The 24911-nt window shown below is 40.7% G+C and overlaps 2 protein-coding genes across 3 annotated transcripts; both read right to left on the bottom strand.

Annotated features, from left to right (window-relative positions):
* On the bottom strand, positions 1-2343 carry LOC120292566. Its single transcript, XM_039310824.1, has one exon. The coding sequence runs from the start codon at positions 2341-2343 to the stop codon at positions 1-3; it is 2343 nt and encodes a 780-aa protein (XP_039166758.1).
* Positions 2300-24122, bottom strand: LOC104444534 (chromatin structure-remodeling complex protein SYD). 2 transcript variants are annotated; one of them, XM_010058226.3, is made up of 36 exons: positions 23755-24122; positions 23459-23633; positions 23293-23354; positions 22613-22728; positions 22100-22504; positions 21746-22017; positions 18960-19111; positions 18827-18891; positions 18271-18753; positions 17950-18143; positions 17325-17422; positions 17027-17212; positions 16718-16898; positions 16437-16631; positions 16294-16337; positions 16068-16124; positions 15817-15913; positions 15533-15705; positions 14200-14413; positions 13984-14109; positions 13804-13893; positions 12215-12331; positions 12019-12099; positions 11708-11815; positions 11138-11307; positions 10773-10851; positions 10603-10677; positions 9324-9421; positions 9097-9204; positions 8511-8568; positions 8188-8418; positions 7281-8073; positions 6777-7154; positions 6285-6677; positions 6066-6203; positions 2300-5985 (listed from the first exon to the last, which is right to left on the bottom strand). In XM_010058226.3, the coding sequence occupies exons 2-36, from the start codon at positions 23567-23569 to the stop codon at positions 2513-2515; spliced, it is 9621 nt and encodes a 3206-aa protein (XP_010056528.2). In that variant the 5' UTR covers positions 23570-23633; positions 23755-24122; the 3' UTR covers positions 2300-2512. The 2 variants fall into 2 exon arrangements, with proteins under 2 accessions (XP_010056528.2, XP_010056527.2); XM_010058225.3 differs by having other exon boundaries at positions 6777-8073.
* Between the last annotated feature and the right edge of the window lie 789 nt (positions 24123-24911).

Below are 24911 nucleotides of genomic sequence, written 5' to 3'. Positions count from 1 at the left end.
TCACTCCTTACTTTCTTCTGTGTTGTCAGAAACTGGAATTTCTTCGGTGGCTTTCTCTCCCAACTCATCGTTTGCATCAGCAGAAGGTGGAGGTGGGTTCTTTTCTGACGAGTCATCAGGCACAGGCACAGTTCCATCAGCAAGCATCTCGTCATTTGCATCGGCAGAAGATGCAGGTGGGTTCTTTTCAGACGAGTTGTCGGGCACAGGCACAGTTCGATCGGCAAGTGACTCGTTTGCATCAGCAGAGTATGGAGGTGGGTTCTCTTCTGACGAGTCTCCAGGCCTAGGTACAGCCTTATCAGCAGCCGACTCACCGTTTGCACAGGTAGAAGATGGAGGTGGGTTATTTTCTGACAAGTCTTCAGGCACAGGCACAGTTCCATCAGCAGCCGACTCATCGTCTTCATTAGCAGAAGATGGAGGTGGGTTCTTTTCTGATGAGTCGTCAGGCAAAGTTCCAACATCCTGAAAATGATCCAACCTTTCTGATGCAATTTTAGGAGCAGTCCCACCGACATCAATTCCATCACCAACTTTATCTTCAAGAATTTCCATCTTCTCCAAAGACAAATCCTCCACCTTTTCTTCGCCATCCACCTGGAAAGATGCATTCTCGGGTTCCAGCAACGATGCAGCAACCTGTGACTGACCTCCAGTCTGAACATTTTCCTGCACAACCCCAGTAAGCTGAGAAGAACCCCTTCCATCATCAGTTTCACACATTTCCATTCTCACCTCAGAAGGGTCCTCAACATTATCTTCATTCTCCTCAGACTGATCGATTGTGGAAACATTTTCTGGTACAAGACTAGCAGACTGAAATTCATCCACACGGGGCACCTCTTCAAGCACAGTCCCACAAGCCGCATCCTTCCCATCACCAACTTCAGTATCTAGTTTCACCTCAGCAGGATCCTTCCCATCACCAACTTCAGTATCTAGTTTCATCTCAGCAGGGTCCTCAACTTTCTCTTCACTCTTCCCCAGGAGAGGGGGCTGATCAATTGTGGAAACACCTTTAGGTTCAACACTAGCAGACTGAGATTCATCCACACTTGGCACCTCTTCAAGCATAGCCCCACCAACCAGAGAAGCATCATTCCCATCACCAACTTCAGTACCTAGTCTCACCTCGGCAGGGTCCTCAACTTTCTCTTGATTCTTCCCTAGGAAAGGGGACTGATCAATTGCAGAAACATCTTCAGGTTCAATACAAGCAGACTGAGATTCATCCACAATTGGCGCCTCTTCAAGCACAGCCCCACCAACTGGAGAAGTATCATTCCCATCACCAACCTCAGTACATAGTCTCTCCTCGGCAGGGTCTTCAACTTTCTCTTGATTCTTTCCTAGGAGAGAGGACTGATCAATTGCAGAAACATCTTCAGGTTCAATACAAGCAGACTGAGATTCATCCACAATTGGCACCTCTTCAAGCACAGCCCCACCAACTGGAGAAGTATTGTTCCCATCACCAACATCAGTACATAGTCTCTCCTCGGCAGGGTCCTCAACTTTCTCTCGATTCTTTCCTAGGAGAGAGGACTGATCAATTGTGGATACATCTTCAGGTTCAATACTAACAGACTGAGATTCATCCACGCTTGGCACCTCTTCAAGCACAGCCCCACCAACTGGAGAAACATCATTCCCATCACCAACTTCAGTATCTAGCCTCACCTCAGCAGGGTCCTCAACTTTCTCTTGATTCTTCTCTAGGAGAGAGGACTGATCAATTGTGGAAATATCTTCAGGTTCAATATTAGCAGACTGAGATTCATCCACACTAGGCTCCTCTTCAAGTACAGCCCTACCCATCGGAGAAGAATCCTTCCCATCACCAGCTTCGGTATCCAGTCTCACCTCAGCAGGTTCCTCGACTTTTTCTTCATTCTTCACTTGGAGAGGGGACTGATCAATAGTGGAAACATCTTCAGGTATGATACTAGCAGACTGAAATTCATCTACACTTGGCACCATTCCAAGCCCGGCCCCAACAGCCAGAGAGGCATCCATCCCATCACCAAACTCAGCATCATACTGTTCCTCATTTCTCTCCGATGAGATTCCAACCTTCTCCTCATCCTCTGTTGGCAAGGATGAAGAGTTATTTTCCTCTAATACATCTTCCAAAGTAACTGCCGCAACCTGAGAGGGGTCCCTGCTTTCTGATATATTCGCAAGCCCCTCCTCAATTGGAAGTGCAATGCCCCCATTGCCTTGTACAATTTCATTAACTTCCGCTTTCCCCTCCAAGGAATCCTCAACCTTCTCTTTGTTTTGCAATTGGAAAGACAGTGGTCCATCTCTCTCAGATGTATCCACAGGATCAACATCCATGCTCTCAGATGGATACTCATGCACAGAACCACCCAACTTAGCAGCATCAATTCCCTCACAAATTGCAGTTCCATGCTCTGCTGGTCTCTCCTCAGAGGAAGGCTGAACAGATTCTTCTTCTGTTGATTGCAAAGATAAACGTTCATTTCTTTCAGATGCATTCTCAAGCTCAACTATCTGAGAAGGGTCCATGCTTTTCAATGTCGTCATGCATGACTGTGTCCACCGGAGAATTATCTATTCCATCACAAATTGAAGTACCATGTCCTTCTGGTTTCTGCTCAAAGGACTCCTGAACCGTTTCTGTGACTATCATTTGTGAAGATAAAGGCTCAATTCTTTCAGATGTATATTCAGTCTCAACAAGCTCAGTAGGATCCATGTTAGATCCATTATCAGGCACAAACCCAGGCTGAGAAGGATCTCTCCCATTAATAATTTCATACCCGTCGGCTCTCTTCGTGGAGGAGTCCTTGACCAATTCTTCCTGAGAGCAGTCCATCCTTTCTGATAGGTTTACAGGCACATTCCCACCAACTTGAGGAGCATCAATGCCATCACAAATTTCATCTGATTTCTCCTCATAGTCATCCTGAATTTTTTCGACACTTGTCCTTTGCATTGGTAATGGTTTATTTCTGTCAGAAGAATCTTCAGGAAGAATCTCAGCAATCTGCGAAGTATCCTTGCCGTCACCAATATCAGTTTCATGTATTCCTGGTTTCATCTCAGACAACTCAAGGTATGTCACTGGGGAAGAATCGTGTCCTTCATATACCACTCTGGGCTCAAGCTGATTTACTTGACAAGATTCTATGCTTCTTGATGCTAGGTCAGGCACACTTTCACTCCCTTGTGAAGCATTTTCCCTATCATTGATGTCCTTGATACACCCTTGTACTTTCTCAAATGATGAACTCTCAACAGGACATTTGACCGGTGAATAGTTACTTTTTCCCTCATGTAGGTTTACAGGTACATTCCCATCAACACAAGGAGCATCAATTCCATCACACTCATCTGCTTTCTCCTCATAGTCATCCCGAATTTTTTCTATACTTGTCCTTTGCATTGGTAATGGTTCATTTCTGTCAGAAGCATCTTCAGGAAGCACCTCAGCAATCTGAGAAGTATCCTTGCCATCACCAATATCAGTTTCATGTACTCCTGGTTTCATCTCAGACGGCTCGATGTTTGTCACTGGGGAAGAAACGTGTCTTTCAGATACCACTTGGGGTTCAAGCTGATTTACTTGAGAAGATTCCATGCTTCCTGATGCAAGTTCAGGCACAATCTCACTCCCCTGTGATGCAATTTCCCCATCATTGATTTCCTTAATATCCCCTTGTACTTTCTTGTACAAGGCTGAACTCTCAACAGGACACTTGACCGGGGAATTGTCACTTTTCCCTTCATGTGTTATCATGGAAGATGAAGGCAGACATGCTTCTCCTAATTGATTCTCTGAACCATTCCCTAAAACCGGAGAAGCATCCACCTCAGCTTCAAGTTTTTCTCCACTCAGTGTTTCAACATCAATTGAAGACATGACATTTGAGTCCCCTATAGGTCCTTCACCTGTACAGATGTTTGAAGGGTTATGTGTTTCTTCTAATATACATGTTGGCAAAGCCCCATCAACTATAGACACATTGGTCTCATCCACAACACTATTGTTTTCCCCTTCTCTTTCTATATTCACAACTGAGCTGCTAATGTCAGTATCCATAGGGATTGAGCTTTCTGTACTTTCTTCATTGGTTTTTACAAGTATATCTGCATTTCTTGATGAATTACCTAATAAACTGTCAGCATTCTCAGAAACTTCCATTGTTTCAGAAGTCTGAGCTACGTCAACTTTTGCTTCCTGTGTAGAAACTCCACTGGTCATCAGATTCTCTGAGGGGGCTGCAGTTTTATCTTCTTTCATTACCGAAGCGAGCATCACATCCATGCTCCTTGGCATGCTTCCTGAGATAATTTCACTAACCTGAGGGACAGCATCACAAACAGCAGTCTCCTTGTCCCCAGTTGCTTCAAAGCCTTCAAGAGGACCCTTTTCAAATGCACTGATGCTCTGTCCTTCCTCTGTCATCAAAGATAGTGAAGGAAGAGCCTTTTCTTTTGAGATATTTTCTGAGCTAGCTCGAACAGCCTGGGAATTATTTATTTGGTCATCTCCAGCCAAATAACTTCCGAGGGGCACCAATTGAACTGAATGCTCTGAAAGCGAAGTTTTAACCACTTCATCATTATCACTGACAGCATCAATTTTCATTGACCTTCCAAAGCCCTCAAAGTTGCTGCCATGGGGCGAATTCAGATGCTCCTCTAATGGAGGCTCAGTTTTTTGCTCAGCAGCACTGTCCTGTAAGGCAGTAGAATCGGGTACAGCAGAATGGCCTTGACTCTCCAGGATTGCTGTCTCTACTTCACAACCACCAGAATCACTGCCAACTATTGTCTCTGAGGAGGGACCCATAGGATTGGCAACATCAAGAAAAGACTTCCCAGAGTCTCTACAAGAGATATCTGCTTCAGAGCCAAAACTATTCACACCAGTGACCGTCAGCTCTGCTTTGCCTAAAGAAGCCGAAGGCACCCCCATGCAGCATGCACGATCATCAACTGAAGCAGATGGCCTCTCAGAAAGATTTTCAGTCGATTCTATAGCATCTGCAGAAGCTTTCTCAATGGACTTGAATTTATTCTCATTGTCCGAAGCACAATCAGCTTGTCTCTGAAAAAGATTTTCAGTCGATTCTACTGCATCTGCAGCAGCTTTCTCAATGGATTTGACTTTATTTTCATCGTCAGAAGCACATTGTCTAGCATTGTCTTCTTCTCCAAGATTCAAATCTGCTTGTATAACTTCTGCAGCAACATCCTTCACAAAATCCTCTCCATCAGGCAGTGTTACACCAGTACCTGTTTCAACAGACCCAACAGTGGTGAGGGATGGACATTTATGGATACAAGAGCTTGAATCATGAGCCTCATTTGAAACAGAATCCACTCTCTTCATAGAGTTGCTGTCACTATCTGTAGTCACATTTTTTGATGAAATAGCTGACTCTGTTACACATTTGGAAGTTTGGTTTACAGCTACCTCAGCGGACATCTCACTTGCAGCTGATGGAAGTGCACTCACAACTACATTTTGTCCAATAATATTCATTTTGCTGGCTGCAATGTCAAATTTCTCAAAACCAGGAGGAATAGCAGGCATTTCATCCAAGCTTTCAGAGGTAACTTGCCCCTTGACAGGAGTGTCTAAAGAGCCAGTGGCTACCTTACTTTCAAGGGCACAGACTACAGGTTTTAAAACAATTGGCAACTTCTTCTCTTCTACTGCTCCAGTACCTTCTCGCTCATGCTGATTACTCTGAGTTTGAAGATCAACCCCAGGAGTATCCATTTCTGCAATTGATCCACCTGAACAAGTTGTGGCCATTACACTCTGTTCTTTGTTCACCTCAACAGACGCATCACCTGGACTTTGCAAGATTGAAGTAGACAAACTCTCTCCATGTGACCGTTCACCAATTTTAGTTTTGGACAAGCGGTTTTCAGACAAAATTTCCTTCATCATAGAAGCAACATAACGAACATCAGCATTGTTCTTTTGTCCAAAATTGAGGCCTGCAAAAGATCAAAAGTCCAAAATTGAGGCATATGTTATAAGTCTAGAAAGAGGAAAAAGGAGTGAGGTTGATTTTTACTCTGAGGTCTGGAGGAAGTGTCCTGGCCACCTGTTGAGGTGGCAGGTGATTTGAATTTAGAAGGAGAATCAGTTTGGCATGTTGACTTTGGATCCTTGGTAACATCTATCAGCTGCTGACCATCAGTATCTTGTTTGCCTATCATAAGAATTGCTTTACTTCCAAATGATTCTGCAAGTTTGACATGTGACTGAAAAAGAAAAGATTTTGTATGCTGACCTGATGAGACATCTGGAACCTGAGTTGAAACAGAAGCTGACTTCCTGCCCCTCCGTCTGGGTGTCTCAGCTCTGCCCTGGTTTTTACGAGTTTGCCTTGTACCTTGCACAGACCCAGGTGGGCAAGTTGAGACTGAAACAGAGCTATGAGCATTCTTCACGTCCTGAGAGTGCACAGTTCTACTGCTACTTTCTGAAGGTGTAGAACAATCAAGGCTAATGGATGGTGCAGACTTCGATGTTGACAAAGCCACATGTGCTCCTTCCGAAAAAGAACTTGTTAGTGCAGGTGACGGCAATGTACCTCCACCCTCACTTCCCAATGGCCCGCCACTTTTTGAAGATGCAGTTGCAACATCAGCTAAACCAGAACTTTGAATTTGACCTAAGGAACCTGCATAAATTCCATGCTTAGTAATCTCTCTGCAAAAACTTATCTTGTTTTAAGAAATTGACATTTCATTTTATCAGCCATGCATCTGCAGGTACTCACTTGAGACGTCATGGCCACCACCTTGAACTGTTGATGAACCCACTGACAGTTTGCTTTGAACAGAGTTTAAATTCTTCGTGTCCAAAACAGATCCACCTGTGGGTATACAGGCCTCACCAGCTCTTGCAGTTCCAACATTAACAATTTCAGAACTAGAGACCTCTTGCTTATTCATCTCATTAACACTTAATGTGCCCGTTTGGTCTGCTTTTGAACTCAATTTCACATCCTGACCGATAGGGACATCAGATGAAGTATGAGATATGGAAGTCTTTCTCCTTCGCCCACGCCTTGGTGCTTCACCGGCACTTTGACTTTTTTGACTATGCCCTCTACTCTCCAAAACCATGGAAGGGCTAGAACTTATCAATGGAGTACCTACGACAGAAGAAGAAAGCGGTGAAGGGCCTGACGGCTGCATGGAGTTCAAAGCACTTCCTACAACAGAAATCGATGTTCCACTCAAATCTACTCCAACTAATGCTGCAGAAGTAGATTCAGGACCTTGGGTTGCAGGAGAAATGGAAGCGCCTTCACTTGGAGCAATGGTCTTAATCATAGTTGAATCAGCAGATTTACTCTGAAATTGCTCCTTTGCTGTTGCATCCAGAACAGGAAAGTGATCTGGAGCCGTGTGAACCCCTACAGCCCTTTTTCTTCCCCTGCCTCTTGGTGCTTCTGCTCGACTTGGAGCCTTCCGTCCAGGTTCTTTTGCCTCTGGCGGAGCAGAATGACTTCCAGCAGTAGTTTGAGGACCGACAGAAGGAGGCAAAGGACTTGCCTGGGATGTAGGTGTGAACCCGCCAGCAGAATGAGGCATGACCGTGACATCAGTTTTCAAAGGAGTTGATATTTGAGATTGGTCAAGAGTGGGGGAAGCTGCGTGGCTAGAAAGAACTCCTTGTGAGTCTCCATGAACTTTAACAGCTTCAGTAGGGGCTATAACAACAGGTACCATCGGAGAAGTATTTGCAACCACTCTTTTTGGTCTTCCTCGTCCTCGTTTAGCTGGAGGCGTTACCTCGTTCTTTAAGCTCACGGGTAATGGTTGTATAGAGGGAGATGATGCAGGCAGAGGAAGTGGAGCAGAAGGCTGTGTAACAACAGCCTGCCCTTTGGGCTCTACTTTGGGCTCTACTTTGGGCTCTACTTTGGGCTCTACTTTGGGCTCCACTTTGGGCTCTACAGGTAATTTTTTTTTTGCCTCTTCATCCTTCAACTTAGGAGAATCAGGAGATTCAACTTGACACATTTTTTCAAATTCCTCTTCAGTCATTTGTTCTTCGTACGACCGCACCTGAGTAAGTAATCATAGAAAGAAAAGGTAAGGGATCCTTCACGGTGAGCACATGCCATAGAAGATCATTATAGTCAATCAGGAGATTTTAAAAAGCAGACAAAATAAACAAACCTCTCTTGCACGCTTGCCCCGTCCATATTGTTCGGTATCAAGGCTGCCTGCATACCCAGATTTCCTCTTTGCTCCATTTGCCGACGTCATCCCACTGGTTGACACTTCGTACGCCTTCATTGCTTCATAGAATTCTTTCAAGTCATTATCAGTCACTAGGCGAGGAGGCAATGGAGGCAGAAGTTTCGAATCATCTTTCTCCCATCCATGTACCAATTTTGCCCATGTGGCCTGCATTATTGAAGCATCAAAATCCACGTCAATTATCAGCAGGCAACAACTGTCCAGAAAATACATTACACTAATCATCCTACAAAGCATACCGTCTCCTCTTCATGTCTCTGTTTGTCAATTGACTCGAACACATCAATCTCTGACTCGCTGCAAGTAGTTATACCACATATGCATACAGAAATGAGAATGCAATCCATGAAAACAAAACTTGAAGCTAAGAAGTAAAGAAAACTACCAATCCTGAATAAAGGGGGAAGAGGACCTGGCAGATAGATGATGAGTTCTATGTCATGGTAAATTGCAGCTCATAAGGTGGATCCAACAAAGGGAGCAAAATATGGTGATGTGCAATCATGCAGTTTTAATGTGGGATTCTGGCTAGACAATTGATTGACACCAACAAGAGAAGGAAAACCGAGGAAAAAAAAAAAGTGCGTGGGTCTAAATGGAGGTTGCCTTCCATTTAATAACACAAGCACGATTATTCAAGAACATCATTGTCAACCAAAAAAATGAAAGATGCAACTGATTCCGATGGTTATGTTAATCAATTTTGACTTGCCACCGAGCTAGAGTGCAAAACAAAAATGAAAGACACCAAACTACTTAGAGGTCCACAAGTACACTAAATGCAGAAGGGAAACCCTTATATTTTTTAACTTAAGCTTAAGTTACCTCCGGGCTAAAATGTCATTTAGACCATCATCATCCAGGACAGGAGCAGCTTCCTCCTTCTTGGACTCTCTAAGCAGAGACTCTAGGTATTCTCTTCGATCCTCGGGACTGTGAAACGAAACAAACACATCATATGTTAATTCTAAGAGACCTTTTGACTTCTACTCCACTGAGAACTGAATTGTCACTTGTCAGCAGGAACTACTGGCTTAAGAAGATCACTTTACCTGGTGTCATTATCAAAAAAGCCAGCAGTGATACTCTGATTGGCAACTCCAAGCTTGTGCTCTGCTGATCTTCTGACTTGTTCTTCTACAGTATGAACCTTAGAACAATAATTAGATAGAGAGAGTTTAGCAAATTCACATTCCAAACAACAGTAACTTGTGTGTTATACCCAACAGACATGGGGAATATTTTAGAACAAGGCAAGCAACATAACAAATGCACACTGGAAGGACTTCTTGATAAAGTGGACAAAAGTTGTTTATTTCATTCTTTCAAGATATGATATACCTAAGTAGAAATTGTTTTTATTTCATTTTCTTTTAGTTGGTTATTGAATATTTGTGCTGAAATTTTGTATTACTAGAAGAAAATCACCTTGGTTTGTCTAGCTTCATGAGCGTTATGTTCACTTAAAACGGGAAAATGACCATGCAAGTCCTAAAACATGTCAACTTAATGCACTCGAGTACTATTAAGTCCTAAAACTTGTCAACTTCATGCACTTTAGTCCTTCCATCTAAATCCAGTATTAAATGGACGGAAATGCACACACGGTACCATTCCCAACCCTACGGTGTCTTCCTATTTTTATATTTTTGGTTTTTCTTTCAATTTCCAGACTTGATTTTTATTGCAGTTTTTTCTTTTCATTTTCTGATGTGGAGTCACAAAAGGGCATCTTTTTGCGTTCAACTATTGAAAAGTATTAAAAAAATCATGTAGAATTAAAGAACGCGATAAGAAACCCACGCATGCATTTCCGTCCAACTGAAACTAATGGATTCAACGGAAGGACTGAAGTGGACGACAATTACAAGTTTTAGGACTAAAATGTACAAAATTATCCCTACTTCAGAGACCTGCTTCTGCACATGATATCAGAGTAAAGGGAAGAAAAGAAAATATTCATATAAAAAAGCGACAATCCACATAATGAACAGACGTGGATGGCATTCACAGTTTCACCAAACATGTACCAAATAGCGAACATTTTCACAAGACTCATTGGAAACCCATTTTGGTTTAGTACCCATATATTCACTTAAGCACACTCATCTCCACTAGTCACATTATGCACATATTGGTGCACAACTGCCTAGCATCCAATGTCATATACCCACTCCGACCCCACTGCCAGAACATGTGGAATGTGTTGCAATCCTAGTTCGACAAATAAGGTTGGAACGAGGGCAACAGAAAGTATCCAGAAGAAGACGACCTGTCTCATGGAATACTAAGTCTTATCTTAATATTTAAAGACACCACAAACATACTAACCGTCTCAAATCGAAGAACCAGTACATCCTTTTTCTGGCCAATCCTATGAGCTCTAGCCTGCGCTTGGAGATCGACCTGAGAAGCACCAAGTAAAAGAGAAGCTTTTTAAGTAACAGACAATCTTTACATGTGATAGCTAAATAATAAGAAGGAAGGATCTCATATATTGCCTGTGGATTCCAGTCAGTGTCAAATAAGATCACTGTATCAGCTGCCTGAAGGTTTACTCCAACACCACCAGCACGAATGCTAACATAGAAAAAGCTTTATCACCAATACGGAACAAAACTAAGCTAACTACAAGACTCATCAACAAAACTAGTAAACAATCGGGGCTCAAATTTTTTCTGCAAGTGGTACATCAGCATCATAGAACAGAACAAGCAATATCCTATCAGAAGCAGCGCCCAAAAGTCGGCCCAGTATCATCCAAGTAGCCATCCTAGCTCCTACATTGTTTGAGCTAGATGGCAAAGAAAAAACCAATTTCAACACATTAATAACTTCCAACATTCAGGACATTGCACGATATTACCTCAGTAAAAATATAAAATACGGCGAATCAGGATGGTTGAATTTCTCAATAAGAGCACCACGGTCACCCCCAGAGGTGTGCCCATCCAAACGAAGATAACGATACTGTTTCATGCCAAGATATTCCTCCATTACATCAAGCAACCTCGTCATTGTGGAAAAGAACAGAACCTGATGAAAAAGAAAAGTTCATTTTCTCCCTAACAAGAATATTTTAGAAAAGAAACCAGCCCATTCATAGGGTACAAAAGAGAGTACGATGACTAACCAAAAAATGCCAAGTTTTTCCAAGAAAAACCATGTAGATATAGACAAAGACCATAAATGAAACATTCCTCTAAATCATAAGACAAATTGATGCACGATATGAAAATCATATTTTCTGATGTCACTCTAAAGAGACATAGTAAAATTGACTTTCGTCGATATTTTCGTCGATATAATGCAGTAATCTAATTATACCGACTGATGGAAGAGTCTCAATAATGAAAATGTTTACTTTACATGGATATGATAGATGATATTCATACATAAAGTGTGGGTGATATGAGTATACACACGATGCTCTTACACGATGATCCGTAGCTTTCAGTTTCGGCAGCAACCGATCTAACATCTCAAGCTTCCCGCAGAGTCTGATGATTGGAGGCAGATAATGCTTGGGGATTAAACCATCAACCTAGTAAAGATACAACTCAATTAATTCAGTCTTAAGTGATGAAAGTACACAAGCATAAAAAGGCTGTATGCAAGAATTTCAGAGTCAAAGGTGCTTTAACTTTTGGAGTTGTTTATCTTCAAAAAGAATTTCGAAGAATACCTCCTAAGCTTGCAAATCCATATGTCATGGAGAATGAAACACATTATGAATGAAGAGAATACCTCATCTGTATGAAGCTGGCTGAGATAAGGATGATTGCATATATTCCTAAGCTCAATTACAGAGTTCTGCACTGCCCGTGACTGGCAAAGAGGCAGCCAAACGGAAAGAAATAGTTTAATAATGGTGAAAAACTTGCAGTTGGTGAAAAATTTACAAAATTATTCCATAAGAGAGCAAAATTCCAAAAAAGTAAACCTTCAAATTTCCCAGAGACCCTAGATTATCGTCCACTCTCTTCATCAGTAGTTTTTGATATGCAGATGCTTCACATCTTACTAGCCTCTCAACCTTTTCCGGCAGCTGATTTTCAACCTACCAGAAGAGCGTGGAACATTGCAATCGATTAGCAACGTTAAGATGACAAAGAAACCACATTCAGCATCCCTAGCTGATGTCTTCATGTCAACGATCAAATTAGCAGATGACAGATAATGGTAATTTGCATATGCATCTGCAAGGTGATCGATAAGAGAACCAAATCTGCCCAGCATAAAGATGCCTTATACTCAAAATGGAAGCCAACTGCTCAACTTACCAGAATAGCAAGTTACCTAATTTGATTAGAAAGGCCCACTCAGAAAACTTTCTATCAGAAATGAGTTTGTACATGATAGATATTCAGCAAGTATGTATTCTGTCAGTAATAACTTTATCTAGATCAAGCTATACTAACTAAAGTATCTTAACCCATTAAATGGGTTTTGAGTCCAGTCGCCTGAGCTAGATATAGCAAGAAAAAAGGATTTCAACTTGATGGCACTGCCAATATAACCAGAAAAGACAAACTGACAAGTCTTCTAGAGATTGCCTAAATTACACAAAATACGAAGAATCAATCTATTAGAGCACGTCTCATGTGACACATCTGGTTGAAATAAGTTTGAGAGGGCAGACCTTCGAAAGAGAATATTACATTGCTCAGGCATCTTTTTTGGACCATGTAACTTAGATACAGCAAGGAGAAAAATATTTTGTTTCAAGCATGGATCTCCTGGGTGGTTCTGAGTAGTAGTTCGAGGTCATATTAGTGTACTGACCTTGACTTTCTTATTGCATGAATGTGGTGAAAAGATGAATCCAACCGAAACTGTCAACTTTCTGGAGTACTTAATATGTGTACCACAAACTCCAATGGCAATAAGTATTCTAACAGAAAAAGGTGCTGTAATCAAGTTGGCTTATTATTATTAAAAAAAAAAAAAAAAAAAAAACCTATTGCAAAATCCATAAGTATTCAATATCTCACCCAACCGGCTTAAATCAGCAAATCGGAATGCCACTATTAGACAATTTCCCAGATAGCTTTACGCATATTTGACAATGGAACAGCACTAAAAGAGATACAAAAAGATAGAACATAGCCTACATAATATAGAATGGGAATAATGCACCTTCTTATATAAAGAGTTAGTGACAAATTTCCGTTTCTTCTCCAAGGAATGGGATAACATTTCATGAGCCAGGCTTGTACCTTTTCTTAAATACACGTGTAACCGAGTTCCAGGGACGACATACTCCACTATATAGGGACAATACTTAATCAAAGCACAAAATCCAGAGCCAACAAAACAGCCAAAGAGGAAATGTAATGATTTAAACCAAATTCTGGTCCAGCATGATATTTACAGTATCACATGACGCCAGATATTCCAGTATACCTTCCCATGAATAAGACAACAAAATAACTATATTTACCATAATTATAGGTACCAAGACAAATGCACAACTGGTTGCAATCTTAAGAAGGGACATCAGATGCATTCCATCGATTAAACACCATATACCTTGTGTTTCAGCCTTCGAAGCACAAATGGTCGAAGAACTTGGTGAAGCCGGTTGATAATCAAAAGATTCTCCTCCTCAGACAACAGCGCCTGAATGACCCAAAGACACATTAATGTGGGATTTTGCTGCATACCAATATCTGTGTTACCCTAAATATCAAAAGTTTAGGAAGAACTAACTTCATCAGGTGAATTATCACCATTGCTCTCGAATGGTTTGTTGAACCACTGAGAAAAATCCTCTGATGAGTTGAAAATATTTGGCAGTAAGAAGTTAAGTAGTGCCCACAGCTCCTCAAGGTTGTTCTGGACAAATTTAGATTAGCACTTCTGTCAATATATTGCCCCAACACCCAATAACAAGATAAAGACCAAAGAATCTCCTATATAATGCACCTGTAATGGTGTCCCAGTCAAAAGCAATCTGTGGGAGCTCTGATAGTGTTTCAAATCAGCATTTAACTTGCAAGAAGCATTCTTAATTCTGTGACCTTCATCAATTATAATGTAGCGCCAGTGTATTTTGCATAGTTTTGGTCTGTCGTGCTTGTTCATAAGATACTCATAAGTTGTCAGAAGGACATTGAACTTCTGATGAACAATTTTTTCCCTGGAAAACATCACACAAAGCATCATGTTTTGAAGCAAAACGAATCCCATGACTTCTACTGTCAAAGTCAAAAGATTCACTTGGACAAGGGTGCATATAACTTTTTGGTCACAGAAAAAATCAAAGAGAAACTGACAATAATAAGCCATCAAAAAATAGACAAGGATAAAAAGAAAATGTAGGTGCACAGCATCAACTGGAGATTTGAGTAATATAGGCGGTATCTACACCAAAAAACGTGGAAAAGGAACATCCAGCTTGCTCAACTTGTAAATTTTGTGTCGATTATATAAAGGGATCACTACAAGCCAGTTTCCATAAAGGATTGGAGGAAATCGGGAAAGAGAGAGCTGCCACTTCTCTAGCCCAGCCATTGAGGAGGGGAAGGAAGGGGACAGAAGAGAGGTTAACCTTTCCTTAAGCAGACACCAGATACCAATTATATGCAGATGGAGTTACCAATTAACTATTCCTACTGAAGGGAGACTAAAGTGAACTAATTCAGGATGCATGAAGGTGAAAACCCATCGACAATGAAGCTGAAAGCAGCCAAGCTTCACAATCAAGGGCAGGTATCTAGGTGCAGAGAGCACCATTTACAATCTACTTTCCTACCTTCTAATCAATTTATTTGAAGGTTGAATGACAGATCTGAAAGGGTACTGATTGCAGAAAAGAAAAAACAGAGCCAAACTTTAAAATATCGAATCTACAGTCACAAGTCATGAACATCTTCAGGTATATATTTGGACAATTACTACTTTGTGTAAATCAACACTCAAACAAACATATTTACAGTTGGTGACTGATGAATTTGAGTGCCACTGATTGTCTGATAATCAGTCATTCAACCTGAGCGCTACTCAGATGAACCCTTCACTTTTGTAAACTGCACATGCTACTGAGATGCCTATCACAGTGGTAACCTCTAACCGGAGAATAGGAGCAGCCACCATGGCCTACCAAGGCCAAGAAAGTATGATTTCCAGAATACTGACAAATTTCTAACTCAGATGAAGCTGCTCCCCACCCCCCCCCAAAAAAAAAAAAACAAAAAACAAAAAAAGCAAAACTTAAAATAAACAAATAAATTAAATTAGGGAGAGATGATCCACTTACTTGAATAACCTACGTCTTTCTTCCGGAGGCCCAGCATAGACTATCTTTTGCACGCCAGGGGCCCAGAAATTGATTTCCGACTCCCAACCAGATAAAACCGAAGAAGGTACAACAACTAGAAAAGGCCCTCGGTCATTTTTTGTTTCCATCAGATAACAAATTAAGGAAATAACCTAAAACAAATAGTATCAGAAAATCAGTAGCATGCAAAGAAAACTCTGAATACCAAAAGCAAAAGATAAGGCCACTGCAGAATAATAATAATGGATCTATAGGGTACCAACCTGAACAGTTTTACCAAGGCCCATTTCATCAGCAAGTATTCCGTTCAAATGATTGTTGTACAGAGAGACCAACCATCTTAGACCATTTAATTGGTACCTGAAGGCAAAACACTATGTTGTTAAAGATTGGGCCAGGTCAAAATAAAACTCCATCAATTATCAGAGCAGGTGATAAGGTTAAACATGAGGCTTTGGAAAGGAAAAGGAAGTCGCAGGGAAAAAAAGAGGAGGGGCGGGGGGAAGAGACATACTCCCTCAACTTTCCGCCTTTTAGTGTGTTTGGCTGCTCTGCTATGCTCTCTTTTATGCTGCAGAAAATTATTCTTTCTCAATCAGTACATGAAGTACAAGCAATCCCAGTAAAAGTAGGAGTTGCATGCATATAAATATCCAGAATGACATGACAGTGGCCATCAGCACATCGTAGTGTAAATCTTCAGCAGCTACACATTGTTATAATGAGAGCTGGAACAGTACCTGTGCGCCATCATGTAGTATTTTTCATTGCTCTCTTTGTAGTGCTGCAGAACACATTCAGAAATACAATGAGTAATACAAGTATAAACTAAGGAGAGTTCAGAAGCGACATACTTGTTTACCAAACAGAAAAGCCAACATACCTTTGCCTGGTCACCATCATCTTCATTCTCAAAAGCAGATTCACTCTTGTCTAACACATTTAAAGATTGATCTTCATCAATATCATTTTCACAGCGTTTTGCCACTGCCTTCGCTTCTCGTAGTTTGGAACCAAGCTTCTGAAGGTACTTCTCAGTTTCTTTGAGCAACTGCTTAACACGATCTGATTTCGTATCCTGCAACAATGTTAAAATTCCATGTCAAAAGGATAAAAATAAATGATAGGAAGAATCAAGAGTGTCCAAATGAATCAAAATCCTACCTGCACCATGCGCAGGTATCCCTCAACATCATTGATCTTAAGTAGAGTGAGCTTTTCACGCTGGATTCTGTCATTCTTCTCACGATGTATTCGCTCCTTCCTCTTGTGAAATTCCTTCACATACTTGTTAAAACCCTTCAATCGTTCTCTCTTAATCTTAAACACATCATCGAGTCGTTCTCTGAAGTTCAAGAATCGATTGAGTCATACTAAGCAGTTAGAGCACTACAAGGGACAGGTAGTTATAATAGAAAACATACAACATGAAACTACACAAAACTAAAGCCAGAAGCACATAGTTACTCATACTTGTGAACTTCTAGATCACCAAAGAACTCCTTCTGCCGCTCACGAATTCTCTTCTGACGTTCTTCCTTCATTTTCTGTTCATATCTTTCTATCTGTCTTGCCCTACGACCATGCTTATGTTTCTTGAATAATCGCAAGTGATCCATTTCAGCCATTACTGGTTTAAAGAAATCATTCACAAAATCACTGCCCAAAACAATGCAGACTGCATCAGAACTTTAAGGACAAATAGCATATGCCACAAATAAGAAAAGTATTCTCCATTAAAATAAATGAAAGTCCGAATGGACAACAATACCTCCGCAGACGCTGTTGAAGCGCCAATAGCTGCAGCTTTTTCAATTCGATGACACTTTTGGTTTTTGTGGACAAATCCTCAGAAGAACTCACAGATTTCTGCCAGACATCAAAAAGTTAGCAGAGCCCACCATCAAAATGTACCTTTCATACACAGGGATTTAATTAAAAGCAGTTTAGTAAGGATTACAATAATGTCCTTAACTCATGTTTGTTGTTCCTTGTCCCGCAGATCCAGCATCAGTTTAATGAAAATTCATGTCATCCACAAAACTATATCTTCAATGTGATTATCATGGGCTCAACTGAATTTTACTTAAAGGCCTTATGAAGAAAGCAGAAGTCATTGCCTAAATTCGGACATAAAGCTAAATGTTCCATAGCTTCATTTGTCCCATAAACCTAGAAAAATGTAAGTTAAAGAAATAGCCTAAATTCCTTTTCCACCAGAAGCGATACTTGCTTGTCCAAACATGCTACAAATAGAAAGAATTTCTTACATATACAGCAAAAACAAAAAAATTTAGCTCCAGACATCAGGAGGGTAGGGTGGAAAAGTATAAATATGGACGTACAGCACAACAAAATAAAAAGAGTAAGTGACAAGCACATTTTCCTAGACAGACCTTTAACCTGTCAAAGGATGTGGCAATTCTTTGCCGGGCTTTCTGCCGCTTTTGAGACCAGTTCTGTTCATCGGAGAATTTTATTCTCTGCCGATGCATAACCCATTTCTCCAACATCGTGTACTTTGGAGGCGGCAGCCCAGAAGAGGGTGAGTTATCTTCTTCTTCCTCTTCTGCTCCCATTGCTGACACTTCTAGAATAAAGAAAAACAGCTATTAAAAGCAAATTGATGAAGTGAAGACTTATTGCCTCCATCAAGAGACCCATATCTAAATATATTTACCGCCAAAATAATCACTTCAAATATATCAAGTTCTTACCACGAGATACATTTCTTGGCATCCCATTTGCATCATCCATCAGCATCAAATTCTGATGTTCATCGATAAAAGCTCTTCTATCCTTCTCGACATTTTCAACCTGACCGCTAACTCCCAACTCCATGGTACTTGATACTATTGGCTGGTGGGTATCGCAACGATACTGTGAATCAGTTTGAATTTGCATCTCAGGCTCCAGAGTTTTATTAGCCATAAGGCGTCTCCTTTCTTCTTCATGAGCATTATGGTCTAGAGATGATTTGCCACTAATCTCCAACAGTTTTGCCTGGTTGGCTTCTTTCAAAAAATGGGAACCCAAAAGATTTCCAGCTGCCAAAGCTGGGTAGTTTCTCTCAGTTTCCCCAACCCTATTCAGTCTCCCAAGTGGATTTGCCAGATTAGGAACTTTTGAGGGCTCATTAGATGATTGTGCAACTTCTTTAGAAGCAACTAGCTCAGGCCGATGTCCATCCATAGAACCACCTGTTATTTTATCATTAACTTACAAAGATGCGAAGGGATTAGAACTAGAATGTTCTATTAAATTGTTGCATACCTTCTTTCTGATGCATATTCCCGAGAGCTATCTCAAGGTGCAAAGGCTTTGGTGCCATACCATTCCTGTAGGAGCAACCAAAAGTTTGATAAGAAATACGTCTACCCAAATAGGTTCATAAAGGGCTTATTACCTGAAGGCTAAGAAAACAAGGCACTGAGCTCTGAGTTGTTTTAACTGTTGTTCCTTAAACAGCATGCCAGGGACAGCAAGGCGTTTCCCTGTCTCTTTGAAAGTCGAACTTCTAGACAACATCGCTTCGGAGACACTATTCTGCCCAGGATCCTGCACAAGCAAACAAGCATTGGTTCCCAATATACATGTCAGCAGGTGGTGTCAATCTCCATTCCAGAACTCAGCATGTTTAAGCACAGGAACCTATTAGAGGACAAAACCCAGAAGGGACTGAATGCTAACTCCAGTAAAATTAGTGGGACAACCTAAAGAAGAGCACCTTAGCAAGCTTGACAAGGACCTTCAAGCAGATCTCAGAGAGTATGAACACAATATGTCACATGAAGAGATATCTCACAATGTCTCAGAAGAAAGGTTCTTTCATTTGCCATAGCTTGAAGAATCGACAATGGAGTTGAAAACAATAAATCAAGGCTCTGACACTAAAATGTAATATCAAACCAGGAGTCGATGACTACATCAAGCCATATTTGTCACCTCAACATCGTTAATATTACAAATACCTGTATAACAATATACGGCTCGTAAATTGAATTAAGACTTAGAGATTACAATTTGGTGGCTCAGGAAATGCTCAAGTAATTAAATCACAAATCTTAAATTGAGTTAAGACTTAGAGAATACAGTTTGGTGGCTCCGGTCCCAATAATTAGATTTCTTTTTCTCAACATCTTGAGGCTCGCCACACATAATTTCTTTTCCATGTTGTCCTGTATATTCCAAGCACTCCACAGCTAATGTCCGTCTCCGTTACTTCTTCAAAAGACTCGTATTGCATAGATGCATTCACAGTTATAAATCACGAACCCTTCATTATCCTTCAACAAACACCTTTTGAATTTCATGCCAAACTAACATTGAAGTACAAATTTGCAGCCAACCACATGTGGAGTGAAATTCAGATCTGCCATTTAGATCTTCAACAGATATTCAGGCATCATGAAAACCATTTTGTTTGTTTCGTGAAAATATTCAGGCCGAAAAGGGGACCAATATGCAGCTACCATAAGCTCAGAGGTGAAAATAGATAAGTCCATTAAACCAAAGCAAAAATGATGGAGGAAAGAGGGGAGAGAGGCAGAGAGATGTTACTATCAAACCAGACAAAAGTTTTCCTTTTATCTCGAAGACTTCTTTCTGGAACTTCTGTGCCCCCATCTTATGGTCAGGTATCATTAGAACTTCTACCTAATCCTTTCACAATGATGTAACAGCTTATTGTGATACTCTATATTTACAGTTAATTAGTACACCGTTGATAAAACTCAAGGTCTCCAATAATTATAGGGAGGCTGAATATCTTTGTCATATTTGTCATATCTTAACATTGATTTTGACATGGAAAACTGTAAGAATAGCGAGAAAATTAAATCAACGAACCACCTCATTCTTGTGTCAAGATGGTTGAGACTCATCGAGTATAAAGAAACAGATGAAAAAGCACAATGCAAGTCAATCAAAATTTGTTTTCTCTAATCCAGTTACATTTGCAGTAATTAGTCAAGGCTACCAAAAAACTATTGGCCTCATTTGGGTCATGGGCTTTACTGAGCTAACCAGTTTTAAGCCAATCAAGTTCACCTCTATTTTGGCCAAACATGATAAATTACTCTATTTCTTTGATAAATGGCCCTAATACTCACTATAGTAAGAGCCTCCACAAATCCTAATTGGAGATAGTAGTCCAGACTGGCTAGTGTGCCTAAAGTCTGTTTCCGTGCTAAAATAAGCCCATGTCCTTTCTTTGGTGAATGGCCCTAAATCTCACTATTCTAAGAGCCCTTACAAATTCTAAAAGGTGATATTAGTCCAGCCCAGCAAGTTTGCCTAGCCCCTTTCCAGGTTGAAAGAAGCCCACATCTTTCAAGCAGTGTCTCCTGTCCAAGACAACCCTCTTTTTCTGCATAACTCTCTTAACAGGCACTGATGGGAAAAGAAAAAACAATAAATAGATAAGATCAGCTTGATGGAAGGCTGTTAAAGTACTTGAAAGAGTTTATGGAAGGGTCCGACAGTATAATATCAACTGTAGCTACCAGAAATGCACTACTACAGCAGCTACTGCCACCTCTAGCCATAATGCAGCAGTCTGAGTGGCCACTTCAACTAGCTACTGGTAAAAGTTTTGTGTCTAATTGCTAATTCAGCCTCTTAAAATATCACCCACTGCCTGATACTGTACAGGGCAAACTTTTAATTATTACTCTACGTCAGCCCGTAACAGCATTGCTGCTTATAGATATTGTTGTATTTTGGCTGCAATACCTACTTCTTAAATCCTCGGTGCTAATGACCAAGTTTTCCCCCTTTTCTCATAAGGGGCCTCCTAGAAAGAGAAGTGAACTCAAAAGATCATGAGAACAAGGTGTGTTGAATAACCAGGCAACAACAGCACTAACAAAGTAGTGTGGACAGCATCGTCCATGGTAGCAACAGTTAGGATAGAAAATGGAATCTCCTCCATTAGACACAATTTGCAGGCCAGTATCTAATTTATTAACAAAATGCATTCATGTTAGATTGTAACATATAAAATTAAACACACGTCTGCAAGTGGATTTCAATTCCATGGACATTACACCTCAGCAAAAGACCTAATCTCAGAAACATAAGGAAATTAGCGGTTGGAAGGAAGTGATCTGTAAAGTTTACTACCAAACTGAATAAAAGCCCCATCATAAGACATCATCACACATTCAAACTTCAAGTAAAAAAATTGAATACCTGAATGTTCCTTCTGGCATGGTCTAGAACACTTGACTTTCCTCTATCATGTTCCAAGAGATTTCCAGAGCCAAGAGCAGTAGAAACATCATCCCTTCGAGCAGAGGATATGAACTGGGAGGCACTTTTGTTCATGCTCTGTTCAATCTCGGTAGAACTTGCAACAGGAAGGACTTCCATGCTTCTTTCACCATGCACCTTATGAGCAAAACCATGACCCCCGTGAGAAGAGCCACCCACCTGCATTTGATCTTCCAGCCTGGATCTTGAAACTGATTTCACAGTACCAGGTAAAGATGAGATCGATCCATCAAATAGGCATCACAAAGGGTAATAAAGAGTTTAAATGCTCACCTCCAACTATTGAACTCCCCAGTGGTTCAACCTTGTTCACTTTTCCCTTCCTTTGATGGACCAAAGAGTTAGATGAATCAACTTTCTGGAAATTCTCAGCATTTGATTCAGCACCTGATGAATCTCCTCTTTTTCTCTTAGTGTCGAGCTTTCTACCCTCTGGCTGTCTTCCCCAATTTGCCTGATCATGCCTTTCTTGCGATTGTAAACTAGCAGACCTTGGGTCAAAACTAGATAAACCTTCGTTTTCAAGTGAATGACCACTTCTATGCACTGCAGGTTCATGAAAATAAACAGGTCCAACATTTGGACCAACTGGTTGCCTATTTGAAGAAAATGGATCGCTCTTAGACATCTCATTTTCAGCCAGGCCTGCTGTGGTAGGTAGGCTTGCCTGTGAAGATCCTGAAATATCATATTCCATTCAGCAAGCAGCAAAAAGCAAAAAGTGACACACTGCCAGTGACAAATTTTTCCAACGTGAGGATAATGAATTTTTATAGGAGATTTTACCAGCATGTGTAGATGCAATGGATTCTCCCGCTTGATTTCCCCCTGATAAAGGAAGGCGCGAGGACTTCAAGGCCTCAATATCGAGACCATGTTGATTAATCACAGTCTCCATAGCCCTTAAGGAGAAACCGGGACAAAAGAAGAAGTTATGTGAGAGAAATCAGATAAAGAAGAAAGAATTGGCAAAGATGTAATTCAGACATATTCAATAGCCTCCCGCTTAGATCTGCCACTATAAAGATGCCATAAGATACATATTACAAAACCAAAGAAAACCATCATTAGGCTATTTGCACAGTAGAGAGTAGCAATCATCATGCAGCTAGTAAATAAAACATTTCCCTCTCCATAAGCCGAAAAAGAAAACCTCATATTTGAGCATAAAAAGCATCAATTGATCATTGTAACAGGAGATGCTGCAGGTCAAGATATGTGAAAACACACTTAAATATCTATTGGCCTACATTCTTCACACCAAATCCCCGGCAGTCAAGTAAGACGTGAAGCCAAAGAAACATGTCGATAAAGACATTTAGCATTCACAGTCAGCATATCCACACACCATAGAGGTAATTCTACCCCACAAGCAAGTCTAGAACATTTCAAATCTAGCTATTTGAAGAATCCTCCACATATGCTGATTAAAACAAGAGTAAAACCGAACAGGAGGCGGGTGTCACCTTGATATCACTTGATACGGCATCGAGTGTTCTTTCCCGCTCGATTTCATGTGTTGCAGTATCTGAGCAATTAATTGCGGTCAATAAGTACCAACCGAGAGGGAAGATTAAAGCACTTTCGACGGAACAACAGAAACGGCGAATCGATAAAGAACAAAGCACGCACCACGTAGAGTTTCGTAGCGAGCTTGGCGGGCTCGTCTTTCGACTCTTGAATGAGCTTCTGCAGGAACTTCGCCGCCTCCAACTCGACATTGTGCGACGACGACGACGCCATCCTGGCCCGATCACACCACGGCAAAACCCCCCCGCCGAAATGAAGCTTCCACAGACAAGAAAGACTGACACCAAAAGCACGCCAAAATTCAGGCCATCCGCACACGATCACCACACCTACTCAGTCAATCGAAGGGAGAGAAGAAATCGAAAGAGAGAAAAGGACTGTCCACTGTGAACTCCTACATGATCTGCACGGCCGATCAAAACCCTCGGAACGCCTAGAAAACCTTCAGCGAAATTCCGCCGCGGCAAACCTCGGCGAGGTCAGCCCCCGAGCCGCGGTCGCTCGAGGTCCATGTGGCCACGACGGCGCCGGGAAAAGGGAGCGACGCCGGTGGCGAAGGTTGCCGGCGCCGGCGGTGGGCCGAGGATCGTCAGGTGGTGGCGCGGCGGGGGTCAGCCCTTCCCGCTCCGGCGCTTCATTTCGCCGATCGAGGGGATCGATTCCGAGACCTGGAGCTCGGCGACTTCTCCTGCTTTTCTCGATTTTCCTTGATTTCTCTCCTGCTCTCTCTCTCTCTCTCTCTCTCTCTCTAGCTGTTGCTCTGGTCTGGTCTTTCTTCTGAGCAGGTCGAGGGAGGTGGGGTTTGCTTAATTCGAAGGTTTTTGGAGATGGGCTTTTGGAGAAGGTGTCGGGGGTTGTTGTGGGCTTTGGTTTTTGGCCCATGGGCCCGCTTTTGGTGGTGGTTTTGAAGGTACATTTGGTTTAGCATTTTGAAAATTCATTAGGAAAATACAAAATAATTTAGTCCAAAGGATTTTAGGTAAATACAAAACCCGTTTGATAAATTATTCTTTGAGAAGCAATTTTGAAAAAAATGTTGTTAAGTAGAAAACATATTTCAAAAGCTCTTTGGGTGATTAATGTTGGTTTTTCTTAATTTTATTTGTTTAAAGTTAAAAAAAATAATGTATGCAACTTTTTAAATATAAATTTTGACAATAATACTAAAAAAATTAAATACATAATATATGCATTTTTAAAAAGGACCAAACCCTTCATTGGAATTTTTATTTTTTATTTGCTTAAAATTGAGAAAAAAAAAAGATGTATGCAATTAAATATAAATTTTCAAAATAATGCTAAAAAAATCAAATACATATATATATTTAAAAAAGACCTAATCCGTCATGGAATTTTTTTAAAATTTTTTATATTTTTAAAATTGAAAAAATAATGTATACAACTTTTTAATTATAAATTTGAAAATAATGCTAAAAAATCAAAAATATATATATATATATATATATATATATATATAAAGACCAAACCCTTCATCGAATTGTTTAATTTTTATTTTTTTTAAATTGAAAAAAATAATGTATGTAACTTTTTAAAT

This window comes from Eucalyptus grandis, chromosome 4, assembly GCF_016545825.1.
Source record: "Eucalyptus grandis isolate ANBG69807.140 chromosome 4, ASM1654582v1, whole genome shotgun sequence".
NCBI classification, from domain to species: Eukaryota; Viridiplantae; Streptophyta; class Magnoliopsida; order Myrtales; family Myrtaceae; genus Eucalyptus; species Eucalyptus grandis.
Note: the sequence above shows the minus strand (reverse complement) of the source record. Positions and strands in the feature narration are given on the sequence as shown.

Bases quoted from the DNA above. Each gene is read 5' to 3' on its own strand.
- LOC104444534 (XM_010058225.3), bottom strand. From the start codon at position 23,569: ATGGCGTCGTCGTCGTCGCACAATGTCGAGTTGGAGGCGGCGAAGTTC. The intron at 11,816-12,018 runs GTATTCTCTTCA...TATCTTTACTAG, and splicing joins GCCAGCTTCATACAGATGAG to GTTGATGGTTTAATCCCCAA. The intron at 9,422-10,602 runs GTTAGTATGTTT...TATTGTTCTAAG, and splicing joins TGGTTCTTCGATTTGAGACG to GTTCATACTGTAGAAGAACA.
- LOC120292566 (XM_039310824.1), bottom strand. From the start codon at position 2,343: ATGGATGTTGATCCTGTGGATACATCTGAGAGAGATGGACCACTGTCT.